The sequence below is a fragment of the Harmonia axyridis genome, chromosome 2, assembly GCF_914767665.1.
Source record: "Harmonia axyridis chromosome 2, icHarAxyr1.1, whole genome shotgun sequence".
Lineage (NCBI taxonomy): Eukaryota > Metazoa > Arthropoda > Insecta > Coleoptera > Coccinellidae > Harmonia > Harmonia axyridis.
In genome coordinates, this window is record NC_059502.1 from 36,292,942 (window position 1) to 36,310,252 (window position 17,311).

General features: G+C 33.7%; 1 protein-coding gene across 2 annotated transcripts; it reads right to left on the bottom strand.

Moving 5' to 3' along the window:
* Positions 1–9,406: 9,406 nt before the first annotated feature.
* Positions 9,407–11,355, bottom strand: LOC123673459 (prostaglandin E synthase 2). 2 transcript variants are annotated; one of them, XM_045607949.1, is made up of 5 exons: positions 11,131–11,355; positions 10,927–11,074; positions 10,659–10,871; positions 10,292–10,494; positions 9,407–10,076 (listed from the first exon to the last, which is right to left on the bottom strand). In XM_045607949.1, the coding sequence occupies exons 2-5, from the start codon at positions 10,987–10,989 to the stop codon at positions 9,608–9,610; spliced, it is 948 nt and encodes a 315-aa protein (XP_045463905.1). In that variant the 5' UTR covers positions 10,990–11,074; positions 11,131–11,355; the 3' UTR covers positions 9,407–9,607. The 2 variants fall into 2 exon arrangements, with proteins under 2 accessions (XP_045463905.1, XP_045463904.1); XM_045607948.1 differs by having other exon boundaries at positions 10,927–11,355.
* Positions 11,356–17,311: the final 5,956 nt, after the last annotated feature.

Sequence of the window (17,311 nt, forward strand, 5' to 3'; positions counted from 1 at the left end):
CAATTCGAATGATTTTAATGAAACTGAATGAATTTCTATCTGAAGAATGGAATCAGCACCTAGTACATCACGAGTTTTAGAAGATATAATGAATTTAGAACAAGATTTTAAATATAACCTGAAACTTCTCAAAGTGAGAGATATGGAAATAGAAAGATGTAAGGCAGTTAATCAAGAACTACAAGATAAACTGAACAATATTCTGATAGAAACGAAAGAGCTCAATAAGAAGTATATACAACTTCAACATGAGTTTCAAGCCTTGAGAGAAGAAAGAAAAAAAGATAAAGATGCATTTGAAAGGAAGCTGCTGATGGAACAAAACGAGAAACGTCAGAATCAAGAGCAAATGCAACACATTTTTGGTAACAAATTCCGTCAAAAAACCGACTTTTTGCAAATGATATCGGAAATGAAACTAACTGAACAGAAACACAAAGATTTAATACTGAAGTATGAAACTCAAATTTCAGAACAAACTAAAAACTTGAATAATTTTCAGAGGAAATACACCAATATAATAGAAGAAAATGTAACATTAAGTAACAAAATAAAAGATCTGAATGCACGTCATATTTCCGAAATCTGTATGTATAAGAGCGAGTTGGAAAAAAGTTCAGATGAAATTGCTATCTTAAAAAAAGAAATAATTTCTGTACAAAAAGATTATAAGGCCTACTTGAATAGTCAGAATAAATTGGTCAAGGGAAATAATGATCTGCAAGTCAAAATAATCACGATAGACAAAAAATATAAGGACTGTATAGCTGAGAATGTTAAACTTAAAGAAGAATTGAAAATTATGAACATAAAATTAGATACCTTGAAACAAAGTCACGATGCACTGCTGAAACAAGAAAAAAATATTCAAGAGGAGAAGGAGAATGAGGGTTATGATACACTTTTAAAACAGAATACAATATTAAAGGAAATCATCAAGTCTTTGAGAAATAATAGGAAACACGATAATGAAGTATGCGAAGAAGAAACTTATGATTAGACTGTTTCATGATGAATATGTCGATATTAAATCAGACGTGCACCTACTTATAACTATGATGATATAATACAAATATGTATAGGTACAAATAAGTTAGATATTTTCTAGGAAGAAATTCTTGTTTGAATTCTTCCGTTTTCGAATATTATATTGATTGAAATAAATATATTTTAACTGGAAAAATATTATTTTCTTTTTACTTGAATTCTGCCGGATGAATGAAATACTTTTTTCTGCTATTCACCAGTTATGTTTAAATTTTTATGAGTAATGAGTTGCATTACTCATTAATGGGAGGTCTAACAAAAACTAACTAAATCTAACACCTCGACTTTAAAATTTAAATGTGGAGAATTGCTGGGACCGTTAATTTTTTATTAGAGGGGGAAAAACTTTTTCAATATTTTCATCCCCGGAACTTCAACCCCTTCTTCTTCTTCTTTTGGGCCTATCCATTCTGGATGTTGGCTAACATGATGGCGACACGGACCTTATCAATTGCTGCCCGAAATAGCCCTGTGGTTGTTGAGTTGAACCAAACTCTCAAATTCTTCAACCACGATATTCTTCGTCGTCCAATGCTTCTCTTTCCCTGAATTTTTCCCTGTGGTATCAGTTGTAGAAGTCGATACGTCTCCGGATTTCTCATAACTGTGAATATTTTACACTATTGTATTTCTTGGAAGGGTGAGACAAATAACGGACACTAGTTCACCTGTTGAAAAGCACTACACAAAGAGGGAGAGCTTTATTGGTAGACAAAGAACAGTGATTGAGAGAGATCATAGAAAAGTAAGCGTGTATTGAATACGATATAAACTTAAATTTTCAGATAAATGATTCAATTTCAACACTCCCACTTATCTAAACAATTTCATTATTCCTTAATCCTAACATTTAACAAAACTTATTGTTATTTACTGAACATAATGCCTTAGTAAGCACATCTGCTGGCATTTCATTCGTAGGTAAATATTCTAAACAAAATAATTTATTTGAGATTGCTTCTCTATTAAAATAGTATCGAACATCAATATGTTTCGATCTTTTATTAACTAAAGTATTTTCAGCTAATTTTTGTGCACTTTGGTTATCATTAAACACAGTTATACTGTTATAAGATCCCGAAAATTCATGTTAAACATTTCTAAAATATATAGCTTCCTTTGAAGCTTCCGATATAGCCATATATTCGGCTTCGGTAGTACTTAAGGCTACAGTAGATTGCTTCTTACATTTCCATGAAACTGCTCCACCTGCCCATTTAAAAATAAAACCTGTATATGATCTTCTATCGATACAGTTTCCCGCAAAATCTGCATCAGCAAATCCTAATAATTCTGAATTGTCAGTGCTATACTCTAAATGCGTCGTACTTCAAGTTTTCGGTCGTCTCGTCTTTAACTTGTTCGCGACTCGTCTCAATCTAGTCCGCGAACCGTCTTTTCGTCTTACGTCTTAAGTTGACCGACCGAACTTGTCTCGTCTTTGATTTAAATTCAACTGTACCGTCTGTACACGTCTTCGGTTTAATCTTAACTGTCCTCTCTGTCGATTGGAAACTACCCTGTCTCGAATATCCCTTCCTTTTGTTCTGGCCACACCCTTAGGGGAAAGTACCTACCATCTCCTAGTCCAATGAAATCTTTTGCCGTACCGCCCCCAAAGATCCAATAAACTGGATCCTACATAAATTTCATCTTTTTCACATTTAGATGTAGTCCATATTTTTCACTCACATTTACTATTAACCTCTGCAACCCACGTATATCATTTGCCATAATAACGGTGTCGTCTGCATATCTAATGTTGTTAATAATTTCTCCATTCACAAAAATGCCATATCCACCTTCATCAAGGGCTTCCTTAAATATGTATTCCGAATAAATATTGAATAGCAGTGGGGATAACACGCATCCCTGTCGAACTCCTCTCCTTATCGAAACTTCATCAACCCCTAACGCACAATAAATTGCTTTTGAAATTAAAAATCGAGATGTGAGAAATTTTCATATTTGTAAGGTGTTATAGGTACATTGTTGAATCCGTATTTTTTTTCTTTATCACTCCACGACAAAAATCAATATGGCTTCCATAAGGAAAAAATCTGACTATCGCGTCTCTGAAACAATGGAAAACAGAAAAAATCTGACGACACTATTAGAATCTCCATATTGAATTTCGTGAAGTTAGATATCCCTAAAAACAAATGAGTTATACAGAAAAAAAGGAAATCTCGATTTTAAGTTTTTTCAAGATATCTCGGGAATGATTTGAGATATTTTGGATCTGTCCACACCATTACACTCATCCTTTAATAACGCAACTTTTTTGTAATTTAAGCTACCCTGTATTTCTAACGGTTTTCGATATCCCTGTAGTGCCCTTCTAAATAGCTCTAACCCTGTATAGCTCTGATACAACTTGAGTAGGTATAATTTAGGGTAAGTACGCATCCGTATATTATTTGATCGTTTCACTTGATAATTCAAAAAAAAAAACAAAATGTTCAAGCTTTTTTTAAAGTCGAAACTGAGCAGAAGAACCTGAAACAGCAGGGCCCGCTCTAGAGGGACAGCAATTAATGGAGGGCGACATTATCTACTAAGAATTTGAATTGAATAATTTTAACGAATAACACAATCATTTTTTTCAATTCAATTCAATTCAATTTTTATTAATCCTTTAAGACATATTATAATGTCAACATAAGAATAATTACAATAAAAGTAAAAAGCAAATTATTATAAAATTTACAATAAAATAATAATAATTCAAACAGTATGAAAAATAAAAATTACGAAAATGAACAACTAACTGAAAGAATCAGAGAAAAATTCCTCAGTACTATAAAAGCATATTTCAATTAATATTAACTTGATCTTCTTCTTAAATGTTTTATCATCTAACGATTTCAATCCGTTAGGTAAATGATTGTACAACTGAATACCGGCAAAAGTGGGAGATGTTTCAAATTTGCTAGTATTGTGTCGTGGTATGCATAAAATACCATCATGTCGAGTCTGGTATTGATGAAAGTCGGAACATTTCATCAACTTGCACAGTTTAGATTTCACATGCATAAGACAGTTCAATATGTAAATACAAGGAAGTGACAAAATTTTAAAGTTCCTGAATGTTGATCTACAAGACTCTTGAGGTTTTAAGCCGAAAATCAGGAGAATGATCTTTTTTTGGGGGATGAAAGCACAACTACTTCCAGAGGACGCACCCCATAATATGACGCCATAGTTGAGGTGACAATTCACCATGCCGTAGTAAATCCCCACGAGCGCATCAACTGGAAGTGAGTGTTTGAGACGATGTATAGCGTAAAAAGACTGATTCAACCTCTTACATAGATGGTCGATATGAAAGTGCCACCTCAAATGTTTATCAACGTGCAGTCCAAGAAGTCTGATATTCATCTATTCGAATTAAAAATAATTGGTCATACGCATTCCGGTTGTTTTATCCAATCATATCAAAGAAGAAAACGAAACGTTCGAGCGGTTTATGGAGTCGAAGCAGAGGAACCTGAAACCCGAATTCAATTCATATATTTCATCATTTATTCATTAGAATTCAGTTGAGCACGTTTATTGTTTATTACAATCCACGTTTCCTAAATCATCTATTCATATTGAATTTGAATCCATAAAAAATACATGAATACTTGGATAGTAATTTACGTAATAAGTCCGGAAAATAGGATTTTTTGAACGAATAGACAAAATTCCAGGACGAGAGTAAGCTAGTCCTGGAAGTCTGTGAGTCCAAAAAAACCATTTTCGGGCGTATTGCGTACAATATTTTTTCGGCAACCGTATAGAATAACAAATCAATGAGACGACACATTTATTTCATATACATTTTAATTCTTAATTAAATTAAACAGAACAGAAAATACCACATATAAGCAGAAACATTCTAATTCTTGATTTTGATTTTTCGGGTAATAATTTTGCTGTAGCAGCTGCTGCTATATTGGAAATTTCCCAAGGCACAATTTCATTGCCACCATCGCTGCTGCTTTCCATATTTTATTGTGATTGTGATAAAAAATCATGCAAATTGTTGACCACTAATTTCATATGAATTGAATTGGGCACTTCCCGGACGGTTGCCGAAAAATACATTTTTTCTTTCTTAAAATACTTTTTAAAAGTGTGGACTTTTCCACACTACCCAGCAAGGTCCCGACATACATTATCCAGCACATACATACTGCAGTATGTATTTGACTAGACTCCTCCAAAACGGTGAGACGGATTTTGATTTGTGTGTTTAAGTGGATTCGAGAATTCGGTATAAAAAAATTTCGGAGTGAAAAAAAAATTTATTAGAGAAACATTGTAAAAAAAATGTGGATGCAAAACCATTCTCGAATCCACTTGATCACACATACAGAATTTCATCAAAATCCGTCCAGCTATTTAGGAGGAATTTAGTGAAATGCACACGCACAAAATTATTTAGATCAGCCTAGTGAAACAAATAACTATTTCTTAATTTTTCTTTAGTGTGTAACACCGCTATAATAAAATCTCACAAGAGTTGACTGTAGAACCGGAAAAGGCTTTCCGTGTGAACAGGTTGAATGTATGAGCGGGATAACGCCATAGGGTACGGCCATGGTGAGCCGCTTCTCGCGTCTCGCTTTATCGCGGCTGATTAGACTAGCGCTCGGCGACTGGTGAACCTGCTAGATTGTAGCAGGACTAGCAGGTGGTGGTCATAGTGCACCGCTCGTCAAAACGTCTCGTTGTGTTTGTCGCTGCAGCATAATTCATTTTTCATCATGAATTTATGCCGTGAGGATCTTTTGGCTATCTTAATAGCTAGTGATAATGTTTCTTTGAAACTAAAGCATGGAAGGTCTACATGCGTTCATGAAATAAATAGATCACGCCAAAAAGTTGGTGAATATTATACCTTGTTTTCACAGCTGACGGCCCATCCAGAAAAAATTTTTCGGATATTTCCGCATGCAAGAATTGACATTTGAGTATATTTTGAATCTAATAGAAAATCGTTTAAAAAAACAGTGGTGCAACTTTCATCAACAAAGAATTCTGCCGGAACAACGTCTTATGGTAACTCTGAGGTATGGTAATTCTCTTCATATTTTTGTTCATTGGTTCAGTACCCTGAGTATATTTGTTTATTTCATTTGCCATATATCGACTCATATAATTTCCACCGACTGAAAGATGTAGATGAATTTCTTGTAATTGAAACATCAAATTTTCTCTTAAAAAAATTATATCGAATAAGTAAAAAAAATAATATAAAAGAAAAATATAGAAAAATAAAAGGAACATAAAAAAATCATTGGCAAATAAAAATATAAAATGAAAATATAAGTAACAGAAAAAAATCTTGGGCAAATAATAATATAAAATAAAAATATAGAAAAATATAACACTTTAGAAATCAAAATTTCTCTATTAATGTCCATCCTATCGATATTTATTCACTACTACGTCCAAATTCCTTTATGAAATCAATCGAGCGGGCTTACCGGCAAGCGAGAAAAGAATTAGTAATTCATTCCGGTAAAAGCGAGAAGAAGCTGGCTGAGCACTCGGAAGCGGGCGAGCAGGCGCACTATGTCCATACCAGATCATTTCTTCGTATGTTTATTACCCGCTAGCAAGACGCGATAAAGCGAGACGCGAGAAGCGGCTCACCATGGCCGTACCCATAGATAAGTAGATAGATAACGCTTTCGCTCGTGAGCGAGAGCCGTACAGCTCACCTGTAGGTAGGTCGTCTGTGCTGGTGGGGGAGTGTGTAGTGACTCTGTCTGCTCGATAGATGGCGTTATTGGTGTCGCTCCCCTCTTTACTTTGGCCCCGGCAGATTCATATGGGTCGCCGCGTTGCAGCAGTGTAACCTCTTCACGATGGTGTGTCCTAGGCACAGATCGCTGGATTGCCTAACTGATGAGTCCATCAGCGATTTCGGGACGAAACACGGCAATCTCCTGGAAGAGGGCGCACCTTCACAATCTTGGCTCGAGAAATGTACAGTGCATCCCATTTTGGGTGAGACAGCCAGGTTTCTCGCTTGTTATTTAAGATAGAGCCTTGCGGTTTTCACGTTCCTGTCCTACTTTTTCGTGAAACTCAAGTTGGTCTAATGAGATTCTGCATAACTGTTTCCGTTCAAAAGATACAGGGTGATTTTGAAAATTGATACTTTTCGGACCCCTCCTTTATCTCCGAAATTATTAGAAATAATGCTGAGCTGAAAACTACGTCTGAATCAGAATTCTGCATAGAATCCAGTGGCGTACTCAATATTTTTTTTCGGGGTATGGTTTTGAAGATTCAACACGAACCTATATTTTTTTTAATGGAATACCTTATATCAAGTAGGCATTGGAGGAAAAAACCAATCTGATCTAGCTGTCATCACTATAAATTATTGTTATCATTATTGATTCTTCTTTTCTATGGGAAATCCATTGCCCATTAACAAAAAATCATCATTATTTGATGTTTTAGTGTTTTTTTAACATTTCTGAACATCCTACCTACATAGTGTCATATATCATTTTGAAGGGAAAAAAATAGCGAATTCAACGAAGTAATGATACACATGGTGTTCCATTAAAAAAAATATAGGTTTGTGTTGAATCTTCAAAACCATACCCCGAAAAAAAATTTTGAATACGCCACTGGATTCTGCGCAGAATTCTGATTCAGACGTAGTTTTTACCTCAGCATTATTTCTAATAACTTCGGAGATAAAGGAGGGGTCCGAAAAGTATCAATTTCCAAAATCACCCTGTATCTCTTGAACGGAAACAGTTATGCAAAATCTGATTAGACCCACTTGAGTTTCACGAAAAAGTAGGACAGGAACGTGAAAACCGCAAGGCTCTATCTTAAATAACAAGCGAGAAACCTGGCAGTCTCACCCAAAATGGGATGCACTGTACACCAAATGAACGTATGAATTCAGAATAGGTACCTCTGAATATGCAATAAAATGAAAGATGTCTCATTCAATTTGAAAGAGTTGTGAGTATTTTCGGTGAAATAAGACTAGTATTTATTAAAAAATAACCCACCGGACTAAGGTTATGGCCTTAATTCCTAATGGAATATTGCTCATATTGTCGATGTATTCAATGAGTTCACTTGGATGCATGCCTTGAATTCAAATAACTAATAATATCTTCCCTCTACATATCCACAAATCCAACTGATGTTGTCAAGATAGTTGCAGACTACCCCACAGACGCTGCAACTTAATTGCCAACATTGGACTCCGCCCATCGAATATCAAACCGATTTGGTCTCGCAGCAACTCTAGTTGCCAACTTGAAATACTAAACATCAACCTGCCCACAGACGAGCAACTTATTCGCCAACTTGACATGTTGGCAAATAAGCTTGTATATGTGGGCCCCATTACTGTCGGCCAAGCTTCGCAGAGCAGCAGACAATAATCTGAATGTTGAAACCTGGCTATGCCCGTGAGGAATGTGGAAATGTTCGTGTATCTGGACAAACTCAGTACTTATGATTAGATTCTAGTTTGCCGAACTAGGTCTGTCTGGACTTGTACACACCATACTTTTTTAAATTTCATATTGAGGGTATTGGGGTTTCAAACCCAGGTTAGCTAGGATGCAATCTGTTCACTGTCACCACTGGTCATCTGAAGCAGGAAGAAATCATTACCCATCAAGCTTGATATAGTTTACAACTTACTTCCAACATACAAAAGCCATATGTAGAAAGGGAAGATTGAAAACCACGAGATATTAAATATGCTTGAAAATATTTCAACCATATATTATATAATTCGACATATGTTATAATGTTACCTATTTCAAATAAAAATGGTGTGAATGAACAGAATTCAGCTAATTTAGGAACATTTCCTGGATCATCAGATTATTATGTGTATCGAAATGCTCACTCAAACGTACCATTGAATGAAAAATCATATATGGTACATATTGAGAAAAAAATTATTCATGTGATCATGAACCAGAATCAAATGTAACTATGTACGTACGAATTAGTACGTACTCAGTATGTCCAGAAATAGACATTTACAAAACATTCAATTCTCGCAAAATAAGCGGCTATGAAATGACTAAATACTAGATTTTAACCTCCTTCATGTTCAGGGCAGATAAACTAGAATTGACTTTCAGATTTGAGGACAGATGATGCTGTGACAATAAAAGTAAGTCTCATTTACACCAAAATATTTTCGAATTTTGCATATTGACAATGAAAAGAATAGCCAATGCTTGGTTGACTTCTTTATTTCCTCATGAAACCAACCTTTTCTTGAGGATGATTGAAAATTTATTTGAAATTTTAGAAATAGAATTAAAAATTTTCATGATGTAGATATTTGGCAATAATATAAAAAAAATTGAATGATAAAAATATTTTATATTCTAAGGCCATTAATGTGGCAAAACAATACATATGTACACTCAATTCATAATAATTGTTAATGGTATAATCACAAAAAACTTTCAGTAGGACAACTTCTTAGTTACATATCAATTACACCTCAAAAGATTGCAAGAAATAAGAAATTATTCGCAAGTTAAGAAATATTCAGTTTTTATCATACATCTGTAATCATTTTGTTTCTATTCACTTCTATTTTCATTTGGTCAAACCACACTTTAATTTTACTATTTTTCAACAAATCTTCAAATGCTAAGCATCCTTCTATACTATTCAAAACTCCAAAAACTGCTAAATCGGCTAAATTTGGTTTATCGCCACCCATGAATTTTCCTCCTTTTTTTTGAATGCTCTTCATCCAATAATTACATTCATCGTATAAGGATGATCGTACATCGTCCTTCAGGTTATATTTCTTCTTCAATCTTTTGCCAATCATAAGCATAGCATAAGCTCCAACATAGATTATCAGCTGACGTTCCCATTCTGGAAAATTTTTTTCCCATTCACCTACTTCAGAAAACCAATTGAAAGCTTGAAATGCTTCTTCTTTTGTTCTATAGACATTTGGGGATAATGTATGAACAAGTACATCATCAACCCACCTCCTCCACTTCCTCTCTTCACTGTAAAAAAAATATTACTAACAGTTCAGGTTTCTTTTAGTTTACAAATATACTACTCAGTCTATAAAAAGATATCATCTTGATTTTTAAAATGAGAAATGATTGAATATAATTCTGAGAATTGTGTTGAGTTAACATGATTTTTTTTCAATTTATAAACCACCTTCAATAAATGTATCCATATTTTGATAAAAAAAAAATCCACAAGCACTTACTTGAGTTCATCCATGTTCATTTTAACCATTTTTTTCTCACTCAGCATAAGAAAATATTTATTCATTATATCAGTCTTACGACTACCACCTTCATCAACATATTCTATAAAGGGGTAGCATTTCACTATATCCACTATCTCCTTCTCAGCATCTTTGATAAATGTTGATAGTGCAGAGATAATCATTGAACTATCATTTAATGGCTACAATAATGCATAAAAATTAGTTTTCAAAGAAATTTATAAAAAAATATTATTGTTAGTGTAAATGAATTGTACAGTATTATTATTTATGATATTCAGGATTGGTAGTGTTTGAATTCCTGGTTAATATGATGATATGGGAGTTAATTGATTATTTCACTTACTTGGTACTGCCCTGTAGGAGTTTCTACAACAAGTATTGGAACTTTTTTATAAGGAGACCATTTTATTGATTGCCTTAAGACTGGATCAACTTCAATAACATCGTAAGAAATACCATGATAATCTAAAAATGCTCTAACTTTACAGCAAAAAGGGCATGTTTGATATTGATATAAGGTTAATTTCAAGTTGTTGTTATCATTGGGGTAATGAATCTGAAGAATAATATCTGTAAGTATCAAATGAAAATAAGAACATATATTCAAATACTTTTCTGGACGGATTTATCTTTGGAATTTCATCGAGTAATGGAATACCACTTTGTTTGTTCATGATATGGGACCTAGGTTGATTTCTGAGGTAAATCGTATAGCCTGTCCCCACAACTCCACCAACAACTATTCCAGCTAAGCCCAATTTGAACATACTCTTGCCTCTCTGAAGCATTTTTGATGAGTATGTTCTCGTTGGAATTTGAAATTTTATTTTGGGTACAAATCCATGTTTGCTTATTTTACTCAATGTATTTATGGCTTTTTTGAATAATACTGACATTCTAGAAGAATTTATTATTTGATTTCCAACAAATAGATCATTCAATTCCGGTATTATTGCTTAAGCTAATCTTTTTTGTAGTCCTTCAAATTTGAGTATTTAAATTTTTCCGTATAATGTACATAGAAAGTTGAGGTTAGATAAGAGTATGACATAAAAATGTCAAAATATTTGAATGATCTATTTTCTTCTTTTTGAATCATAATGAACTTCATTTTCAACAAAGGGGTTTATAGGCGAATCAAGATAAGCACTACGCCACCTGGTGACAATCAGAGTAACTAGAAATGTTGACATGGTTTGCCTTTGAGGTAGTCAGTCTTTTTAATTCCTCAATTATTTACAAATATTTATATATTTTTTGAATCATTTCAATAGTTATGAGTCGTTCGAATCGTTATTGTTCAGTTCCTCAGTGTTCTTCCTGGGAAAAAAAAAGTCAAATATCAAGTTCCATGCTTTCCCTCAAACTGGTAATAAATATCGTATTTGGATGAAAGGGAAATTGGGGAGTAAAGTGCTGATGGATCGGCAAGAAGCTTGGCAACTGAAATTCAAAATCGATTAACCAGTGACAAGAAATATGAAAGTATGTTCCCTGCATTTTATCGATGATGATTATTTTTATCGAGGTAAGCACTGATAGCACATGAAATTTTAGATTATATTTATGGGGATAATAATAATAATAATCGTTTACAGATTCCAGTTCTACACAGAAAGAATGTTTGAAAAAGACTGCTGTGCCTTCCAGAAATCTTCCTATTGGATCCTCTACAACAAAGGAAGAACCTGAATGTTTTAGTAGTAGATCTGAAAGATTGAAACAAAGAAAAACTTGTTGCTGAAAAATGCTCTTGTGAAGAAATTGAACCTGCTCTACAATTTACTTCCCAAAATGAAATTGAAGCTGCATAAGGTCTATTACAGCTTCTTCAGGGTCAGCCTGATTATAATGGGCCTAAAACTTTCAAGGATTTCGAAGTGCAAGTGAATACTCCTAAAGTATCTTCTTTGTGTGACCTGATAACAACAGATAGTGCTCTGAACAGTTTTACTGGTCTCAATGATATGAAACTATAAGATACAATAGTAAAAGCAGTACAATCTATTTACAGTGATCAAAGATCAGATCGTTTAACAATCAAGCAGTGTATTGTTTTAGTTTTAACAGAATTGAAATGTGATCTTTCATATGTGACATTATCTGTTTTATTTGGCATTTCACAAGAATTGTGCCAAAGATACATTGTCTTCAAATCTAAGGAACCTTTACACAATATTGGAAAAATTCCTCAGAGATATTTGGACATGTACTCTGAAATTCTATATATTTTTTTTTCAGGCCACACTGATAATACTTCTCTGTCACATTTTAATTATTTTAAAATAGTCGTATGATATGCCGAATATATTTTCAAAATAAATACATTTCATAAGTGAAATATTTTCAATTGAATTCTCATTATTTTTGATGATTCATTAGTCAAGCAATAATTTAATTCGATAAATAGGTATCGATATGAGTAGTTTTAAGTAACCTAGTAATATAAATTTATTTTTAGAAACATTTTATGTAAATTGAGTTATCTCTTAATAAATAAATAAAAATGGATATGGGACTTTCTGTAGTATTCCCAAAAATATTCAATACATTAGCATTTGTAATATTTTGTTGGGACTGTATAATTGAAGGGTAATGTGAAATGATCAATTCGGATAAGTAAAAAAACCTTTCAACTAAAGTTTCTTAGTCATGCAAATAACATGTAGCATTTTTATTATGTGACCAGCATTTAAAACTTCTTCAACTTCATAAACACTTCTAGAAGTGTTTGTGCCTTTAAGATATCCCAAGTATTCTACTAAACTCAGTCTTGTCATTTGGACCTAAAAAAAGTACTATTAGAATCCTGTAGTATAATAATGTTGATTGAACCGTTCACATATTATATGCACACGATTGTTATTCGTCATTTTTCGAAGTCTTCCATCCTTGCATAACTTTCAATATCACTAGACTGAACTGAAACTATTAAGATATTATGTTTCTCAGTTTATAAAAGAAGAAATGTTTCTATGAACTTATTTTTTGACAGAGGTAGATGCTCTGTGATCGTGAGATCATGGTTGCAACCGCCATTTTTAAGCATTGTAACAGCTTTTATTTTCCAAAAACTATTTTCTCCCAAAACTGTATCTGGAGGTATAATAAATAACGTTTAACGTAGCTCATCTACTTTTATTTTACGACCTCAAAAGAAACAAATGATGATACCTACCGCCTTTACCTAAAATGCAAATATTATATACACAGTAACACACTGAAAACTCTGAAAAGTTTTTATATTTATTGTAAAATCAAATTTAAATAAAGCAAATACACACACAACTAATACAACAAAACACTCCAATGTCAACATTTATAGTTCTAAGTCTGCTCACCTTGGCGCTGCATACTTATTTTCAGATGCCTATTCTGTTATATTATTGCACTGGCTGGATCATCCAAAACTTTGATGACTACTAGTTCTCAACTGATCTTAATGTAACTCTTCTTAACTTAAAAAACCGAATGTGTTTTTAGTTTAGACTCATCATTAGTTATTTGTGGAACGTGATTGTTCACAAAAGCACTTTTCTTCGTCTAGGAGTCTCGCTGACTCCACTTCACCATTAGCGTAAGTTTTGTGGAATGGAATATTTTTTCAAATTTTTTCGATATTTTAGATGAATTTTTGGGTTGGCAGATATGAATTTCACTGATACAGTCCTGCAGTGGTTTGATGAATTTGAGTAAGATTTAGGGGAAGCTGAGCGACCACGAGTCTGAAAGTGACCAGTCTGTCGGTACTGTCAGATATGTCCACTGAAGATACACAGAATAGTTATTTATAATACAAGTGCAGAAGGCAATGATATTCTTCCACGAGTTCAAAATTCAAAAACGAGCCATGAAGTGGCGAGTTTTGGAATGAACGAGTGGTAGAATGAGCCTTCTGTACGAGTATTATACATTATTTTCTCTAATTCATTGCATTTTCATTGAAATTAATGAAATATTTCCATAAATATATTTCAGTTATCTTTGCATTAAAAAATGTTGGTTGCCAGAACTGATTTCTTTAAGGCAAATTGATGAATTGACAGATAAAGCCGTGGCGGAAAGTTCGGAGTACCAACATAGAATAATAAAATATAACCATGAAAACTGTGCGTTTCTGATATATTCTCGCACGATTTTGTTCTACAAGATATGGAAGAATGAACGGGATAACCACAGAATTAGAGAAACATCTTTCCAGTGCAAAGGATGTAGAAAGACGTTTTGCTTCACTTAAAGTCGAACATTCTGCATTGAATGTGTTGAGAGTATGAAATAAGTAGAAATGAAAATGTTTTTCCCACAAGCGTGCGCTGTCAACTCTTTTTCCAGACGCATTTCAAGTCACAAAGAGTCAGTTGTTTTTGTTGAAGGAATGTTGTTCCTAACTCTTGCGGGAAGTGTCTTTCCCGACCTCCACTGCTTGACCGAACTCTGCTTCGCGTCGTTCGGTCAACGGCAGTTTCGGGCAGGTAAGTACCGCTTTCCGCACTTGTTGGGGAAAATAACTATATTTTGACATAGTGTCGGTTTCTTTTTGTTTCAATAAATTGGTTTTCTTTCACGTTAAATGTTTATTTTCGCACTTTCAATAACAAGAAAAATTTAGATTTTCCTATAAGAATTTCATATCCAATTTTCGGCAGTCGATATTCAATGGAAATTTTGGAAAATTGGGCACATTTTCTGCTCTGTTCTTGTTAAATTAATAACTTGTCACTAAATTCATAGAATTTCTTTGAAATTAGTTGAAAACATTCACAACTTAGTAATTCAACTGAAAGAAGCCAAAAAAGAAAGCCATGGACAAAAAAAATATATAAATATGGAAAATCGCTCGGACCCGTCAATTTCTTATTCGAGGGGGAACAACTTCTCCGCTTTTTTTTTATCCCCGTTACTTCAACCCCTTAACAGGGGTGAGCACAACACCTTGATTGTGAATAGGGATGGGGGGTGTTGCGATAACTAATTTGGAACATCGTATCAAGTACTATCTGAACCTAGAATTTCGCTCCAAAATATCCATCGATAATGAGATAACAGTAAAAATAGTGGAAGAGACAATATTGAATTTATCTCGAGAATATCATTCGTATCCGATACATTTCGTATGTCATGAACGGGTTGGTCAGCGAATGTTGACCACCGTTCACTTATCTCCGGTTGGGATGTTCTTTTAACCCCTGGAAGAGCGGCTTTCCAGAGGTCTCGGAGAATTAATAATTATGTAAGTTTACCAAAGATTTTACACGTAAGTCCGGCCTGTCGCTTCAATGGACAGGTCTTATTAGTTGAATTTTCTTCTCTAGGGACTGGATTAGTTTATTGGGTCAATGAAAATCGATTTAAATTTTAATTTAAATATAATAAAGAAAAATAAAAATAACCAAAGTTACAATATCTCTTGAAATGTTGACTCAACGGCCAAAATTTTATAAAACAAAAAATGTCTCAAATAATCTGTTATTCAAACAAACGAAACAATACATCAACTTTGAATTTGGGAGAATCAGGACTACTCAAATAAACTTATTTTCATTGAAAAAAAAACATTCAAACATCAACAAATAAACCAAAAAGTAAATAGCCAAAAACTTGCCCTTATCCCACGATGCTAGGTGACTATTTTAGGCCCTGCCTAAACCTAGTTTTAATTTTTTTAAACTGTTCACTCGAAAACGTGTAATTCCTTATATAACACTTCACTCCCGATCCGCGAACTCCGATCTGACCTAATTTATTCCAAAGAGATTCTAAAAAAAACAAATTCTAACTTTATCCCAAAAAATTCCTAGTTTTCTACTTCTGACTTAATTTAACCGTTCTTACTAAGAGACCCTAAGCGATACTGATTAACTCTTTTGACCTCCACAAAAAAAATCCTAACATCATACTTCTCTAAGACCGCCCTAACTACTCCTCATGATACCATGTCAATTAGATCATTGGTTAGAACATTTTTCATCTTTTTTCAATAAGAGTCCTTACCTCTACTTCAAACTGAATTTTTCTGTCGATCTCAGCAAGAAACCTACTTCAACTCCGCCTAAGACCTTTTTGCTGCGTCATCTGAGAACGACCCTGACGGTTTTTCGCATGAATCGAACTCAGATAAGTCAAGATTATTATTATTTTTCTTATCCGTAAAAAATATATCGATTTCACCAAAGCCGTGAGACGGTTACTAAGAAAAGCATTGATTGGAAAATAAAACATCCTTATGCTAAGATAAGATCAGTCTAAACAAGTCGCGATCACTCTTTTGAATTTAACGTATATTCTTTCTGCATAATAATTTCTAATAATATCGATAATTTTCAAATATCCGCTTTACTACACGTACATGGCCGGCGTTAGGGATGAAACAGTGAAGCGACCGTTTCAGTCATCTCTATTTGAGGGGTGACAATTCATCCCAATTTGCTGGTCGCCTTTACATATTTCATACTTGTTTCTTAAAAACAACATGAGGTTGTTCTCCACTTAGCCGCCTGTATAATAAATAACACATGGCAGCCCAACCAATATAAAGAGAATTCCATATTACCCTCATTGAAAGATGGATAAAATCATAATGTATTTTAAAAAGACGAAAAACAACAATACCCTCGTTTTCTCTTAATTCGGAAGCCGATTTTAAACTGCAAACACAGAGAAAGGGCGCACCTACAAAATTTGGCCCGAGTACGACTCGCCAAAAGACCAACACACTTGCCATCAGAAAACAAATAAAAATTAATTTTATAAACCCAGAACCTCTTTGTTGTAGATATAGGTAAATATACCTACACGAAAGAGTTTCAGAAGAAAGAAAAAACCGAAAGAGAAACATTGGCGGAATTTTCTTGGGTTTGATAATAATAATAAAGGCCTTCATTCCTTCAGTTAGAAGTTACAAATATGATTAAAAAAAATATATAAATTAGGAAGAGGTGAGATTGAGTGCACTTAATATAAGCCAGAAAACCAAAAAGCAATTAACCTTATCCTTAA